The sequence below is a fragment of the Fusarium fujikuroi genome, chromosome FFUJ_chr04 (genome assembly GCF_900079805.1).
Source record: "Fusarium fujikuroi IMI 58289 draft genome, chromosome FFUJ_chr04".
Classification (NCBI taxonomy): Eukaryota; Fungi; Ascomycota; class Sordariomycetes; order Hypocreales; family Nectriaceae; genus Fusarium; species Fusarium fujikuroi.
Window position 1 is genome coordinate 3,169,365 of NC_036625.1, and position 14,745 is coordinate 3,184,109.

At 46.8% G+C, this 14,745-nt stretch overlaps 6 protein-coding genes; 3 read left to right on the forward strand and 3 right to left on the reverse strand.

The window, feature by feature from the left end:
* Positions 1–15: 15 nt before the first annotated feature.
* On the reverse strand, positions 16–2,042 carry FFUJ_14825 (monooxygenase-like protein; the record flags this gene model as incomplete). XM_023576812.1 has 4 exons in its annotated part: positions 16–1,167; positions 1,230–1,588; positions 1,642–1,661; positions 1,717–2,042. The coding sequence occupies 4 exons, from the start codon at positions 2,040–2,042 to the stop codon at positions 16–18; spliced, it is 1,857 nt and encodes a 618-aa protein (XP_023429878.1).
* A 657-nt stretch (positions 2,043–2,699) lies between these two features.
* On the forward strand, positions 2,700–3,239 carry FFUJ_14826 (uncharacterized protein; the record flags this gene model as incomplete). Its single annotated transcript, XM_023576813.1, has 1 exon — positions 2,700–3,239. One exon carries the CDS (start codon positions 2,700–2,702, stop codon positions 3,237–3,239), a length of 540 nt encoding a protein of 179 aa, XP_023429990.1.
* Positions 3,240–4,227: 988 nt separating this feature from the next.
* FFUJ_14827 (uncharacterized protein) lies at positions 4,228–4,600 on the forward strand (the record flags this gene model as incomplete). XM_023576814.1 has 2 exons in its annotated part: positions 4,228–4,452; positions 4,511–4,600. 2 exons carry the CDS (start codon positions 4,228–4,230, stop codon positions 4,598–4,600), a joined length of 315 nt encoding a protein of 104 aa, XP_023429991.1.
* Positions 4,601–5,911: 1,311 nt separating this feature from the next.
* FFUJ_14828 (uncharacterized protein) lies at positions 5,912–7,648 on the forward strand (the record flags this gene model as incomplete). The annotated part of the gene is made up of 1 exon (XM_023576815.1): positions 5,912–7,648. The coding sequence occupies one exon, from the start codon at positions 5,912–5,914 to the stop codon at positions 7,646–7,648; it is 1,737 nt and encodes a 578-aa protein (XP_023429879.1).
* Positions 7,649–9,430: 1,782 nt separating this feature from the next.
* FFUJ_14829 (uncharacterized protein) lies at positions 9,431–11,140 on the reverse strand (the record flags this gene model as incomplete). XM_023576816.1 has 4 exons in its annotated part: positions 9,431–10,133; positions 10,197–10,835; positions 10,894–11,006; positions 11,060–11,140. 4 exons carry the CDS (start codon positions 11,138–11,140, stop codon positions 9,431–9,433), a joined length of 1,536 nt encoding a protein of 511 aa, XP_023429992.1.
* A 401-nt stretch (positions 11,141–11,541) lies between these two features.
* On the reverse strand, positions 11,542–13,295 carry FFUJ_14830 (related to isotrichodermin C-15 hydroxylase (cytochrome P-450 monooxygenase CYP65A1); the record flags this gene model as incomplete). XM_023576818.1 has 5 exons in its annotated part: positions 11,542–12,452; positions 12,505–12,852; positions 12,975–13,044; positions 13,100–13,188; positions 13,247–13,295. 5 exons carry the CDS (start codon positions 13,293–13,295, stop codon positions 11,542–11,544), a joined length of 1,467 nt encoding a protein of 488 aa, XP_023429993.1.
* Positions 13,296–14,745: the final 1,450 nt, after the last annotated feature.

The window sequence follows — 14,745 nt, forward strand, 5'->3', positions numbered from 1 at the left end:
TCCCGTCCAAGTATCTTATGCCACTATCTTCTCCATGACATTGGTATCATTTAGGTACCACGTCAAGGACTCCAAGTCATCGGTAACAAATTTCTCTGCCAATGTCCATCCATTTCCAAACCACCCAAACTCATTATCATCGCAATACTTGTACTCAAAGTCTTCCCACCGAGGACGACTCAAAGTCCGCACGCAGTGCAAACTGCTGCCCGGCCACAGTGCCGTGATCCGCCCACGCTTCTGCTCCTCACGCGAAGCCCCAGTCTCGTATGTCTTGTACCAAGAATTGCACTCCTCTGCAAAGACGGTTTGCTTGAAGAAGTTGTCGCAGTAATCAGTAAATGCCTGAACCATATTTCGCTTTGGCTCAATGCGCGCAATGTTGTCATATACCATTCGAGCTAGGATCTTGGCGATGTAGGTATTTGTCTTCTCGATCACAAGCAAGAGACTGCCTGCACCGGGCATCGAATTTGGACCCATTGATTGGAAGAAGTTGGGGAAACCATCTGTGCAGACGCTCAGGTATGTCTCTGGGCGTTTTTGGAAGCGCTCACGTAAGTTTACTCCACCAACACCATAAATGGGAAAGCTTCGGCTGGCGGGTGAGGTTTGGAAGCCAGTCGCACAGATAATCACATCAACTGGATGATGTTGCCCATCTGCAGTGAAGATTCCTGTCTCATCAATCTTTGTGATGCCAGAGGTGATGGTGTCAACCTTTGGAGATGCCAGGGCCTCGAGGTATCCTGGTCCAGGTGACATGCGCTTGCAATAAGGAGAGAAGTCGGGTTGAAGGTGCTCATAGATGTCAGGTCTTTCCTTGAGTCTTTGGGTCATGGACTCCTGAGCTACAAGCCGGAGATTGGTCTGTTGTGGGGTCCCGCTGAAGAGAACACCGAAGTTCTTGTTGATGTTGTGCTCGATGGATCGTCTGTACTTCAGATATGCCTCTCGATCTGTCTCCCAGTTTTGAATCTCATTTGAGGAATACTGGAAGTTGCCGCCCGCTTCTTTGATACGCTGTCTCGTCTCTGGATCTCCAAAGAGGCCGACGATCCAGGATTTGCCGCGTATGTAGTGATCCATGTGCTTAACGTGAGGTAGTATTGCGGGAACAATCTGGAGTCCACTACTGCCGTTTCCAATAACAGCAACCGACTTGTCCTGTTCGATGGCTTATGGTCAGTGAAAGGTTTTCCACCGTCTGTCTGAGCGTGACGTCTTACCTTGAGATCAACGTTGGAATCCCAGTTTGCACTATGAAGGAGCTGGCCCTGAAAAGACTTGATGCCGTTGATATCAGGCCATCTCCACTCATTCAAGACGCCTTCGCCTGTAACAAGCACATCGGCGGAGTCTTCATACTCAAGACCTGCCGTCAAGTCTTTGAGCTGGACAAACCACTTATTGGTGGTCTCGCTCCATCGAGCGCCAGTACACTTCTGCTGGAATCTTATGTGCTTCCTGATGTCGTATTTAGTGGCCACGTCTTTCCAGTACTGAAGGATCTCGGGTGCAGAGGCAAAAAAGGAAGACCATCGCGGGGAAGACTCGCTGGTCAATTGGTATGCGTGTGCGGGGACATCTAAAGTTGGTCAATACAATACTACACATAAGCCCTTGGTAGTAGATGCTCACCACAGGCACAGCCAGGATATCTATAGACGGTCATGTCAACTTTAACCTTCAGCCACTGAAGTTACACGGACTTACCTATTCTCATACCATGTCCCGCCGAGCTCAGGATTTTTCTCATAGATGACAAGCTCCAGATTAGGGACTTGTTTTCTGAACTCAATGGCACCGCAGATGCCGGAGATCCCGGCACCAATGTAGATAACCTTGAGTGGACGAGCCTGATCTGTACATCGTTGTGAGACCCAGGGTTTAGGAATTTCCTTAACCGCTGGCTGTGATGTTTCTTTCCCACTGGTGTTATGATGTCCTTCCTTGGTTGAGAATGAAGTATTGCTGACAAAGTTGCCGTTGGAAAGAAAGCTCGGCAATTTGCCGCCACTGTCTCCAAGAGCGTTAGGCATCGTGAGTTGCGGGATAGAGGTCAGGTAATTTGTTCCAAGGACAAGACCTGCGACATGATGGTTTATATGGGTGAGCAGAGCTTATCTTTCACGGCAGTTTCATTTTATCAAGGGGCTAAATCATGGTAAAGAAACACAAGGGCCCAGTTACCGAGTCAAGGGACCTCCACGCGTGGGTGTCTGGCCGCTCGGTATCATAGCATTCATGCCACAAGATCACCGGGAGATACGAAAGGAGATAAGCCTAATGCATTACCCCGCGGTTCTAGATGTAAATGTCGCGTATTCTGTCCTTCATTTGGTTAATGATATCACGGTTAAGGTTCCCGATTATCAGCGGTTAGCAACTCCGAGCGCTAGCTCCCCGCAATTCTCGGAATAGCTAACCGTTAGCCTTGTGAGCCGCTGACACGCAAGCCAATGTGATATCTTTCACTGAGAATTGTGGAATACAACCTCTCCCCATTTGCCATCCGGAGGATATAAGTAGTGGTCGATAAGAAAGGGGCATTGTGTAACCATCATCCCACGCAATCATACTGTTGAGTCATTGAACGACAAGTGCTACGATCTCATTCCATTGACATTTAATTCCATTGCCCTCCTCCAATTCACGTCTAAGAAAGGCCTGGAGCGTACTACTGTTTCATTGTCACCATGGGGAACTTGCCAGAGCCAATTCAGTACCACTTGAAGCCAACCAAGCTGATCCCTAATTCACCCAAACCACTACTCCATTACAAGAACGCTTTTGTCAAAGACGGTCAAGTCGATCGTACCAGAGCATTCGATACTTTTTGTAGCAATGAGTGGGACGTACAATGGGTCGTTAGATACGGTCAACATCAGCGTTCCCATTATCATTCCCAGTCCCACGAAGTTATGGTAGTTGTCTCCGGCCCTGGCCGAATCCGCTGGGGTGTTGCAGACTTAAGCGATGATCCACAAGAGCATACTTCTGGAACAGCCTATGAAGATGGAGGACTGGAGCTCGAGGTCAACGTGGGAGATCTCTTTGTCATCCCAGCAGGCGTTGCACACAAATCATACGATCCATCTGCTAACACGGCATCTTTTGGGTGTATGACTGGAGATGCTCGTGGGATTGCGGCCGAAAACCCGAGGATTGCTGTTGCAGAGGTGCCACTGGAGGGGTTCTGTATGATGGGGGCTTATCCAAGGGGTTCAGTCTTCTGAGCTATCAAGGAATTCTGGATCAGGGAGCCGGCACGATATTCAATGGGCTTCCCGGAATCCCGTGTGAGCTTGTAATATAGCCCCCGTCCGAGCGTTTCTCGGCAGTTTATTTTCATAAGGTGGAGAGTATTCCCCAGACCTTTTCCCGGTCGTTGGGTTTACAAACGTCCCGCGGGACCCTAGTCTTTTGCTTCCTCCCGGGTCCCCAGCTATGAGAGTAAGAGACCTTGCAGGGGTTCAGTACGAGCTTGCGAAAGTTTCTACACATCAACAGCCATGGCCTCCAATAAGATCGGTTACCAAGGGGCATCGTAGTCAAACCACTAAAATAACGGGCCGATTATGCAACATTGGGTGTAAGTGAACAGAGCCTTCTGAGGGGCGGGAGAACAAAAGAATCCTCCACTTTGTAGGACACCAGGCGTTCATGGAATACAGTACCATATACAACCATTTCATCAAAGAACTCCAGCAGGGTTCCAGTGTAAACAGCAGTGGACGACTTACTATGGGGAAGCCGGGATGAAAGATGCAACACATTCGAACGGATAGATTTGGTAAACATGCCAACGAAAGCAGCTGTCTCTGGACTTGGAGTCCCCTTTTCCAAGTTCTCTCTCATCTCCTCAATGTGGCGAATGAAAGGGGACCCTAACAGGCTGTACCTTGATTAGTTCAGTCGAGCCAAAGCTTCCTACCCTTGTGGGTTCTGGCCAAAGTTGTAATACGGGCGTAGTGTTAATCTGAATCTCATGATGCTCCTAACCAGAATTTCTAAGCATCAAGGTTTGTGAGTCCTCGTATAGATGGACTAAGTTCTTTCAACTGCCGGCATTTTCTTGTCTTTCTAGCAGACCTAACAGTATAAATATCCCACATTCATCTCTTACCAACATGTTCAAAAACTATTCTTGTTTCTTCCACACAACAGCCTCTTTATCTCGCAAGCATACATCACTCCTTCATCTATCAACTCTTCTCAGTCAGCATGAAGTTCTCTATCATTACATTATCCCTCATCACTCTCGTCACTGCAGCACCTGCAGCCGCGCCTCAGAGCGGTGAGATCTCATATGGCGCCCTCAAGCACGACGGTGTCCCTTGTTCACTCAGGGGCGCCTCGGCCGCGAACTGCCGTCCTGGTGCTGAAGCCAACCCATATAACCGGGGCTGCAGCGCCATTGAAAAATGCCGCGGTGGTGTCGGTAACAACGTAAGCTCACAGACGACATTTCTCAGTTGCAACGCCGACTAACTATTTATTCAGTGAGAGACAATCCATCAAGTTCGGCTACTGGAATGGTTTGGATGGAGCCGGAGGGTCAGAACATAAGGAAACTGCAAGTTATGATAGAGCCTAGATTTTTCATCCGACAGACTTATGTACAACCTGGAACGGTGTTCTTAGTTCACAGTTGCTGTAGATCTTTGTTTGTCATTAGGACAAAATTATTCATTGACTTCTTTGTCTATGAGCTTATCCGTTATTATTGAGGAATAGCCTACCAACATTCTGTATGCTGTGATCTTAGCTGTGACTACACTCATCAATAGCATAGAGAGCAGGTGTTACAAATTCAGTTCAGGCGGGAAAGGAAAGAGGTCATTATTTCAATGAGAATATGCCTCTTGCCGTTTCTATAGTATTTTAAGTCTATTAGAATTAATATTTGCAGTCGATCTTGCAACGCGACCGGTTCTTATGGCAGGCCAGAAAACACCTATCATTCTTATCAGTTACCAGGCGATATTTATTCTTCATCTTCACTGGGTCAGAGGATAATGGGGTCTGCCATCGCTCTTCCAAATTGCACGTACCAAACTCGTGTTGATGGGATTTGGTTCATTTGAGAGCAAAATTGCATAACAGCCCATTCGTTTACATCGTGGGACTAAGTGAAGTCAGGATGCAGTAGTTCCTTATATCAAATAGTAACAGATAATATGACCCTTTTATGTCCAGCTTTTGATATAAAATTTAAACATAATATCCATTAATTTACATGAATGAAGAATTATAGTATTTATTGTTAGTCTTGAATGTATTCCAGTGATAAATAGGTTGGAGCTTATTATTCTGTTTTCGAGGCTTGAGAGGTTGTTATGGAGATTGATGATCAATCATTAGCGGATCATAACGGGACTGATCAACTTTCTTGTCGCCAAGATAGCATTGTGGATCAGCAGGGCGATCATGAACTCACGATATGAATATTATGAGGTCCAAGCTGTTAAAAATGACATTGAAACATATACATGTTAAATGTGACTGCAGGGTAGTAACGGCATACATTTCCTCATGTATGCCTTATCGGCTACCAACTGCTTGGGTAGGATTGGGAGCGATAACGACAGCCTTATCTTGGCAGACCGCCGGTGTGAGATTGGGAGAGAGATTGGAGAGCCAATCACTGGAACACTGTGCTGATCGGACTCAGCCGATTGGTAGATTGTGATCCTCACTCCTTAATCAAGGAATCGCCGTCCGCGGTAATCCGCCCCACTTAAGTAAAATAAGAAGCACGTCAGCAAATGCATCATCCCAAAGTCAAAATGCGCGCCGTTTCCCGGCGCCAAATTAGTTTCTTCACTCCTTTATTTTACGTGTTTTTTTTTGTCTTGAAGATTCTACTGCCTGAGCTGCGTGAAGCAGCCAGGTCACTCTTGTAATAATGGCGTCTGTACATATCGTCTGTCTTTACATCCTTGCTTCTTTCACAGTTGGCGTCATATCAGCGACTTCTCATGAATCTGACGTGATCATCTATGGCAACACGGTTGCCGCGCTGGCTGCTGCCATTCAAACGGTTCGTATGAACAGAACCGCCACTTTAGTCTTTCCGACATCACGAATCGGCGGTCTTACTACTTCGGGGTTGGGCTGGACGGACTCGAAGGATGGAAATACCATTGGTGGAATTGCCAGGGAGTTTTACGGCAAAGTGTACGAATATTACGACAACGACGACGCATGGACGCGTGAAACACGAGACGACTATCTCGCAAAACATATCGAGGCGCAGCCTGGACCGGCTATTGGCGACAAGGTTCAATGGACGTTTGAGCCCAAAGTAGCTGAGGAGATCTTGGAGAAATGGATCAAGGATGAGGGAATTCCTGTCTTTCGAAATGAGTCCATCCTTCGTACTAGCAGCGGCGTAAAGAAGGATGGGACCGTCATCAAATCATTCCAAACGCGGTCCGGGTCAACTTTCTCTGGAAAGATGTTTATTGATGCTGGCTACGAAGGCGACCTCATGGAGACAGCAGGTATATCATATCGCGTTGGGCGCGAAGACAAGCAGGAGTTTGATGAGTCGGCCGCCGGTATTCACTTTAACGAGCCCAGAAGACTGGCTGCAATTGACCCATACAATGATCCTGATGATCCTGATAGCGGTCTGCTCCCCGGGGTTGGTCGCGTGATCACCAAGTTCGCCGCTTTGGAGTCGCGCGGCAAGAAAGATCATCGTCTTCAAGCCTTCAACTACCGGTTATCTTTAACGAGAGAGGATGACAACAAGGTGGAATTCTTCAAACCCGATGGCTACAACGAGTCCGATTACAAGATCTTGATCAGATATATCAAGACTGGTTATCTCGGCCCGTTCTTCACGACACAACTCATGCCGAATCTCAAAACCGACACCAATGCGGCTGGCCAAATCAGTACTGATCTGATAGGCGGAAGCTATAACAAGACATCCAATTATGCTGAGTATTCGTACGAGGAGCGGGAAGCTGCTGCGAAACGGCACAAGATCTGGGCGCAAGGACTTCTCTGGACATTAGCGAACCACAAAGATGTACCGGACTTTATTCGCAAGAACACCAGTGCCTGGGGCTACGCGAAGGATGAATGGACTGACAACGGCAACTGGCCATACGAGATATACATTCGCGAGGCTCGACGGATGGACGGCGTGTATACCATGACACAAGCCGACATTCAGCACCCGAAGCCGTATGATAACGACACTGTCGTTGCAGTTGGGTACTATACCCTTGACGTCCATCAGGTCGAACGTGTCGTTATCAATGACCGGATACATGACGAAGGTCTGATTCACGTTCCCAATCCAGGGCCTTTCAGCGTCCCTTATGGATCAATCGTTCCCAAGAGGGAGGACGCCACCAACTTCGTCAACCCCGTGACAATGAGCGCCACGCACATTGCTCTGTCTGCAATCCGCATGGAGCCTGTCTATATGATCATGGGGCAGAGTGCGGGGGCAGCCGCTGTTTTGGCCATTGAGGATAATGTCGCCGTGCAAGATGTTGATCGAAAGAAGCTGAAAGGAAGGTTGAAAGATCATGCACAGGTCTTGGAATCTTTCTCTATCATGTTGAAGCCGAGTCAACGTTTACTTTTAGTTGGTTTCATTTCGTGCATTTTTTATCTTATATAGCAATAGAGGCATATAGAATGATAGGGTTTAGTGTTTTATTGCATTCACTGCGCGAAACGTAGTCTTGTATGCATGCCGATCACCAAGTTCCATTGACTTAGGGAAAGCTATAGAATCTCAGACAATCACGGGGACGCTTGTGGCACTCTTATACAGTAATCATGCTCCTTTGAAGTCACAGTACTCGTCTATTGGGCATGACTGTTCTCGGTACACTGTCATAGCTGATCTTACTGGCAGTAAGGACAACGTCAAATAAGAAGGTTCCGTCATAGATAGATCACTAAATCCATAACATGATAATCGTATGAATTTCACAAAAATTTTGAAGGCTGTTCCAATCGGGAAATTTGTCCTTATTGAGGCTTCATAAGTACCTCTCCAAAACCTTGAGTTATTTGAGAATTTCTTTTGTGTTGGCTTGATGTATTTCGCTGGGAAATCGTGAGTGTTAACGTTAATAATGAGACCATCCAAGAGCACCTCTTGCCATGACCACATATAAATCCTCAACTATCTTCGGTCTGTCCATTCACTCAACTGATATGTATGTTCCTCGGAATCCTTTGCAAAATCATCCAACTCAGGGCATTAGGCCCAAAAGCCATCGATATCTGGACGCCATAGCCCATCAGGCAATCTATGTCTGAGTATCCACTACCTTTTGCCTTCTTGCGGCTCTAAATGACGACATCCTCAACACCAAGGAAAGTTTTGACATGGAAAGATAGAATAGTGTGCTTCGATCATGTCGGCAAGAGACTTGTTTGCGGCATCTGATGCCTTGCGAGTCCCACGCCTAGACAAATCATATATCCCTTCCACATCCATTATATCCATTCCAACGGCGTACTATGATAACGGTATAGACGCTGTCGACGGAGCTATAGCAACCTCTCCCTAGATATAACACTTTTAGTCTTCTGAGATGTAATACTAATCGCGAGATTCAGTCTTTATTCTCTGCTACTAACTCAACTTTTAGTGTCCTCAGTGTGCTCGCCCATTTTCGACAGGCCTTCTCCAGATTGTCAGTGGTGCCGAGTCTGCATGAGCCGACAGGAACCTTGAGCTTCCGGCACTGTTGAGATATACCACGGAGTGTAGTGCGACTAGAACCCAAGACTGTTTGCCAGCCGAGCTGCAGGGACGTCAAATTGGAGGAAAGGTACTGAAGAGAACCTTGGAGTATCCAATGCGATGGATTATCTAGGCCTAGGGTCTGGAGCTCTTTTAAAAATTGCTCGACATGATTATGTTTCGATATCCAATTAGATAGAGGCTTTTGCGAGGCAACCGCTCCTATTCTGTTCTAATCGCCACCATCAGACCTCAGCTGCTGAAGTCATGAAGTGACTTAATATGACTATAGGTAGTGAGCATAAACTATAATCTCTTCAACCGATCCAGGAAAACGCCGAATTATGGGTTGTACGCCAATTTCGCATACTAAACTGTTTTCTCAAGAGAATCAGATTTCAATTGCTATTCTTCCTAAGGCCTCATATACCTTTCCTAGGGACGCTTGTTAGTAATATAAAAATAAAACCTCTACTCTTAATAAGCTTCGTAAACCTCCTTTACAGAGTCAATCTCAACTAAAGTACTAATAAGACATTTAAGACAAGCCTGCACTTGCTCTTCTTCGTCAGCAGGACAGGAGGAATTGACTTTGTAGCCTAATAAAGTAGCAGTGATCTCCCGAAGCTTTGAAACCTACAGAGAACTTAGCATATATTCAAATTATTCAGCATCCTCTTCCAGTATCCCAGCATGGCGGAGTCAAATCTGCTGCACCTTCCAGGGGAAACCTACAGCTGCGATGCCGTTTGCTTTTAGAGCAGAGACGGGTGTGATGATAATAATATCACAACATTCCTGGGCGATATCCTTGCGAAGCTTAAACAGTTGATGGTTAGCATTCTGGCTTTCTTCCAAGAGGAGACCGTGCTCAGATCCTGTGGAACTCGGGTTTCGGTTGTCCTGTTGAAAGGATGGGTTACTGCCGGATAGTGTCGCAAGGATAATACTTTGAATAAAAAGGCTCGTCATATGTACATTCGTCCTCAAGATGACAAATGATAAGAGACCTTTGTTGGGGTTTCCATCTAGGTTGAACATTCTAAACTCCTCCGGTAGCTGCTGGATCACATCTCGCACGGCGCGTACGATATCGAGGCCTTGTTCAAGAGAGAGTCCTTGGGCGTCAGGGCTCTTTAAAGTTTCTGATGAAGAAGAGGCCGAGAAAGGGCCATATCGCGGGTTCCCAGGTAGCTTATCTAGGCCCAGTGCAGCTGCGCAGAGGTATAGTTTCACCGAGGCGATGAACCCAGCTATCAGCGGCGTGTCTCTGGGCTCTTCGCTTCGTTCTATGTCCCCGGGATTCACATCATCGACCTCCTGTAACACAAGGAAATCCCAATCAATGCAGACTGGATTGTAACTGATGCCGGTGTGGGATACGGGATACGCTAGTCTGTCGTGGCTGCTAGAGTTAGTGAAGTGAAAATTAAATGCGCTTTGGAACGCCGCAGAAGGTTTTACGTACGCCATCATGATAAATATTAACCAAAATGCTCGCTCGCATATTTCTAGGTCTATCGGGTCCAGATCATTATTCAGTGCTTGCCTCAAGAAGCTTAGTTTCCTCATGCACAAGACCGCCGCAGAGGCGTGCACCCATCCATGGTATATACGACCTGAACAATGAAAAGCCACGCTCAGTATGTATGAGCATAGCATATCTTGCACGCCGGGAAATATACCGATTGCTGGATTCTGCGACATCTTTCTAAGGACAACCAAACGATGGGCCTTTTCTAATATGCTGATAGCTGTCTCCTCAGGTTGAAACCCGTAATGTCGGAAATCGTGTGGTGAAGAGGAGACAGTGAGGGCGGACAGGGAAATGCACAGTCGGTAGAAGCTTGGGTCTGACTGGTAGCGTTTGTTTTGGAAATCTGCCCGAAACCTCGGTCGATGTACAATGGGATAGAGAGGATAAAGGTAATCGAGATAGTCTGAGATCAACATTTCAAACAACTCCTCAGAGCAGAGATGCTCGATCGTCAGGGGTACAATAAGTGTCGATGCCCGACTTTCCGGAGAGCAATTCACGGGGACCTCTCCATCACTTAAACCGCTGCAATCAGCAGTGTGACTTTGGGCTCTTGCTTCCGCCACTCGGCTACACAGATATGTCAGCAAGTGTTCATTATCGCCCGTCAGTTGTGAGTGACAATTACCGGTTAGGTGGGCCTCGAGGCTTACGGGTAGTCAGAAAGGTGCAGGGCATCTCGACCTGTGCACAACGTGTGCATGACAGAGGCAGCCCTGGACTTGTGTGTTCGAAGATACACTATGCAAACGTCAACTTCATGATGCGGGGAATCGATCCCAGAAGCCACATACCTGCAGCTTGCGGCTACGGCATAGGTCGCAAGCTCGCCTCGCTATGGGCTTGCCTTTTCTTGAGCTCTGTTTCAAAGGCATAGCGATCCAATCAATGTTTTTGCCGCGGCAAGTTGTCAATTCATAGGAACAACTGGAGAAACAGGAGGCGGTGACGGCTCCTCGCCTCCAAAGCCCATAGTAAATACTAAACACTCGCTTTTGGTTGGTTCAAACTACTCACAGATTATCTTATGTAATGAAACTTCGCTTCTCATCCAGCCTTATCAGGTTAGGTCTAGTACCCCACTAAGTCACATGTAACATTGGGGTTCCGAAAACTACCTTGGCAAGGAGCAAGTGACCAAACCATTCAGCCAAACGAGAAACTTAACGATCAAGACCATGCAGCCAAAGCACACAATGATAAGACAGTCACTATATAACTGTTAAAATCAGCTATTCACTATAGTTTTCAACATCCCATCCAAACAGACTATTATTCATGTACGGGGATGGAAGCGCGCCACCAAAGCCGGCTTTTTCCACAACAGAAACAGCTTTGCATCCTTAAATAGATCGACATTATTATTCACCAATTCCCAATCGAAATGATAAACCATCTTAGCCAGGATAATCCTCATCTCCAGATACGCCAAATTGATGCCCAGACAAGATCTTGGACCAAGGGAGAAGGGCTGACTTGCTTGCTTAACGTCGCAGAAACTCTCGTCAATCCAACGCTCCGGGATAAAAGAATACGGTTCCTTCCAATAGCGCTCATCATGCTTAGTAGTCCAATGATCCACACTCACAACGACACCTGAAGGAATATAGTGACCGTCGACAACAGCACCGGGTGAGAAACGGGGAAGGCCGAACGGCGCAGGGGGGAAAATCCGAAGTCCTTCTTCAATGACTGCATGGAGGTACTTCAACTCCGCAGTGGCATCTCCTGTGATCTCGGCCTCCGACTGGAATCGCGAATGCACTTCGTCGGTGAGTTTCACTAGACAAGACCGATTCGAAAGGAGGCAATAGACGATCCCGGTTAGACCCGTAGCTGTTGTTTCCGAACCGGCTACGATGAGCGTGTGCGATTGTTGGCGGAGTTCGTGCTTCGGAATATCATTGCCGCCCTTGGCCAATAGATGCGAGAAGAAATCTCCGCGCTCTTCAGAATTGGGCATCTCAAGTCGTTTGAGCATTTTCTGGTTGGTCAATTCCATGTGCCTACGATGCATTTTGCCCGAATCCTTTGGCACAATAAACGGCAGATACAGGGTTATTATTGGAAGGCGTTTCCTCAACATTGAGAGCATGTTGAAATAAGTTGCATCGATAATCAGCGACACCCAAAAATGGGGCCGTCCTTCGGCGACGGCAGAAAAAGACTCGCCGAATGCAAGGTCACCTAGATTATAACAATCAGAGCGCGAAGAAGGGATGAAAAGAAAACACCTTACCAATAATATCGAACGTAAGCCAGTTGAGGGCTTCCTCAACATTGATGCCAGATCCCTTAGGATTACCAAGCTTACGCAATTGGCCAATGAACATATCCACGTAGCGGTGGATGAGCGTTTCTTGAGCACGTAGAGACTTCGCGCTGAATGCATGGGACAGATACTTTCTTTGTCTCGAGTGTTGGGCGGGATCCCTGACACTGACAATACCAGGGTGGTCTCCTGATGTATCATACCAGTCACTCTTGATAAACTTCTTCTTTCCTTTGGTTGCATGTCCGTAAATATCGTTGTATGCTTGAACATTTGCGAAGGATAGTTCGTTGGGGGCTATTCTCACCACATCGCCTTGAGAAGGACAACTCATCAGCTCATAATAATAAAACCAGAGTTAGGAAATGGCTGAAAGGGCCCGGAGATATTTGGATGTTGAGAAAATTCGATGAGGCCGAGAAAAGAGATTTACCTACCATATTTGCGATGCGTCTCTTCCATGATGAACGGATATCGACCAGATGTCCATTTCAAGCCGTACCAGAGCTATCAGAACCCAAATCAGCTCAGAAAATGCGCAAAGGGCGAGAACGTAACCTACGTCAGAAACAGCTGCCAACTTGGGACCTGGGAACTGTGCAAGCGGGTGGAAAAGAAGGCGGTATATGATGTTGAGAAGCCATATAACCCCTTGGAGTTTACGTGATGTAAGCAACTGTCTTAGAAATTTTACTTCGAACATGATCACTTACCAAAAGACACGAAAGACCGCCGAAAATGCTGAAGATGGCTGCCATGGTCGGTATTGCGAGCTAACAAGTATAAACCTTAGAGGAAGGGATGGATTGAAAGAATGGTCTCAGAAAATAGCTGACAGCGTTGACGCTTTATATACCTATTGACCTGCTCTGTGCCACTTTTAATCTTGTAATGACAGGGGGCGTGTATTCGTACCGTTGTGTCATCTCATGCTGTTTTGGTCGAACAAATGGTTCATTTACGTGATCGGCGGCGATCCACAGCCCTGAGGGGTTTTAGACATAAACCATGTACTTGCTTATGGGGATTCTTTATCCTCACTGGGCTCTGATTCTTTTTATAGATATTCTGTTTGGAAAGACAGGGCTATCTTTATCTAATAAAACTACAAGAAAGGAAATACTTATTACTTTACTACTGTTGGCAAGCTAACACTTGAAATCCTTATGGGCTGTAAGTTTAATAGCCATTCGGACCATGTAGCATAAATCCCGAGTTAAGGTAGTATTCGTACTGCTATATGTGACACTATGTACGACAAAACTTCGAACGTTGGCTAATTTATTGCTGCAGTTCGAGGTTAGCATGGAGTACGTTCACATTCTCCGACCTTAGTCCGCCGTATGGGCCGTGGTCTGTGCCCTCCCCTACTCAAGATACTCCGACTTTAGTCCGCTGATCTGCAACAGATATTCCTTCATTACTCGTGTAACTATCCGTATAACTAGCCGAAGTATACATGAATCGTTGATGTGATCCAGAGGGCACGCTAAATTTCGCCAAGCCTTGGTCTTCATCTTGGAACAGTGCAATAAGTAGAGTCATAAGCTGGGTCCGAACATATGGATCCAACACTCGCGTTTCAGCTTAGACGGTCACGGAGTCCTGGACGAGTCCGTTGACAATCCGACAACCCGAAGTCCTACTAACGAACTCGGGAGCTTGCATGTAAAGTAATTAGCATAAGTACGACCTGAATACCCATGGGACACACCTACATCAGCCCACTACCAATAACGACAGCGAGACTCGGGAAATACATAGAGGAGGTTCTATCAAGGACTTCGCGCCACTTGGTTTACCCTGGAAAACTAGCCTCGACTCCTATGTCTGGGGCTTCCCCAGAGTGAGATCCTACCACAATAAATAACGATGGGGTTGCCCGCCGTAGCTACCTGACTTTGCTCAGTAGCCAACATTCACATCAACTGGCCACCAAGTAGACATTTGTGAATAGATATGACGTTCGAGAGGCTCTGGCATACGTGACAGAAGATACCAACGATGTTCACAAGTTCGTGAACCCTTCTTCCACCAAAACGTTGATAATAGTACTGAACCCCATGGCGCTTTATGCTCTACTGGGTCACCACCAACTGTGGGAACTAATACCACCTTTCAAGCAGCCCAGGCTTACGAGGATCCCAGTTTGGTTTTGTTGGTATCGAACTGGACGTCCCTATGCGACCAACCGGCAACTTCTACTAC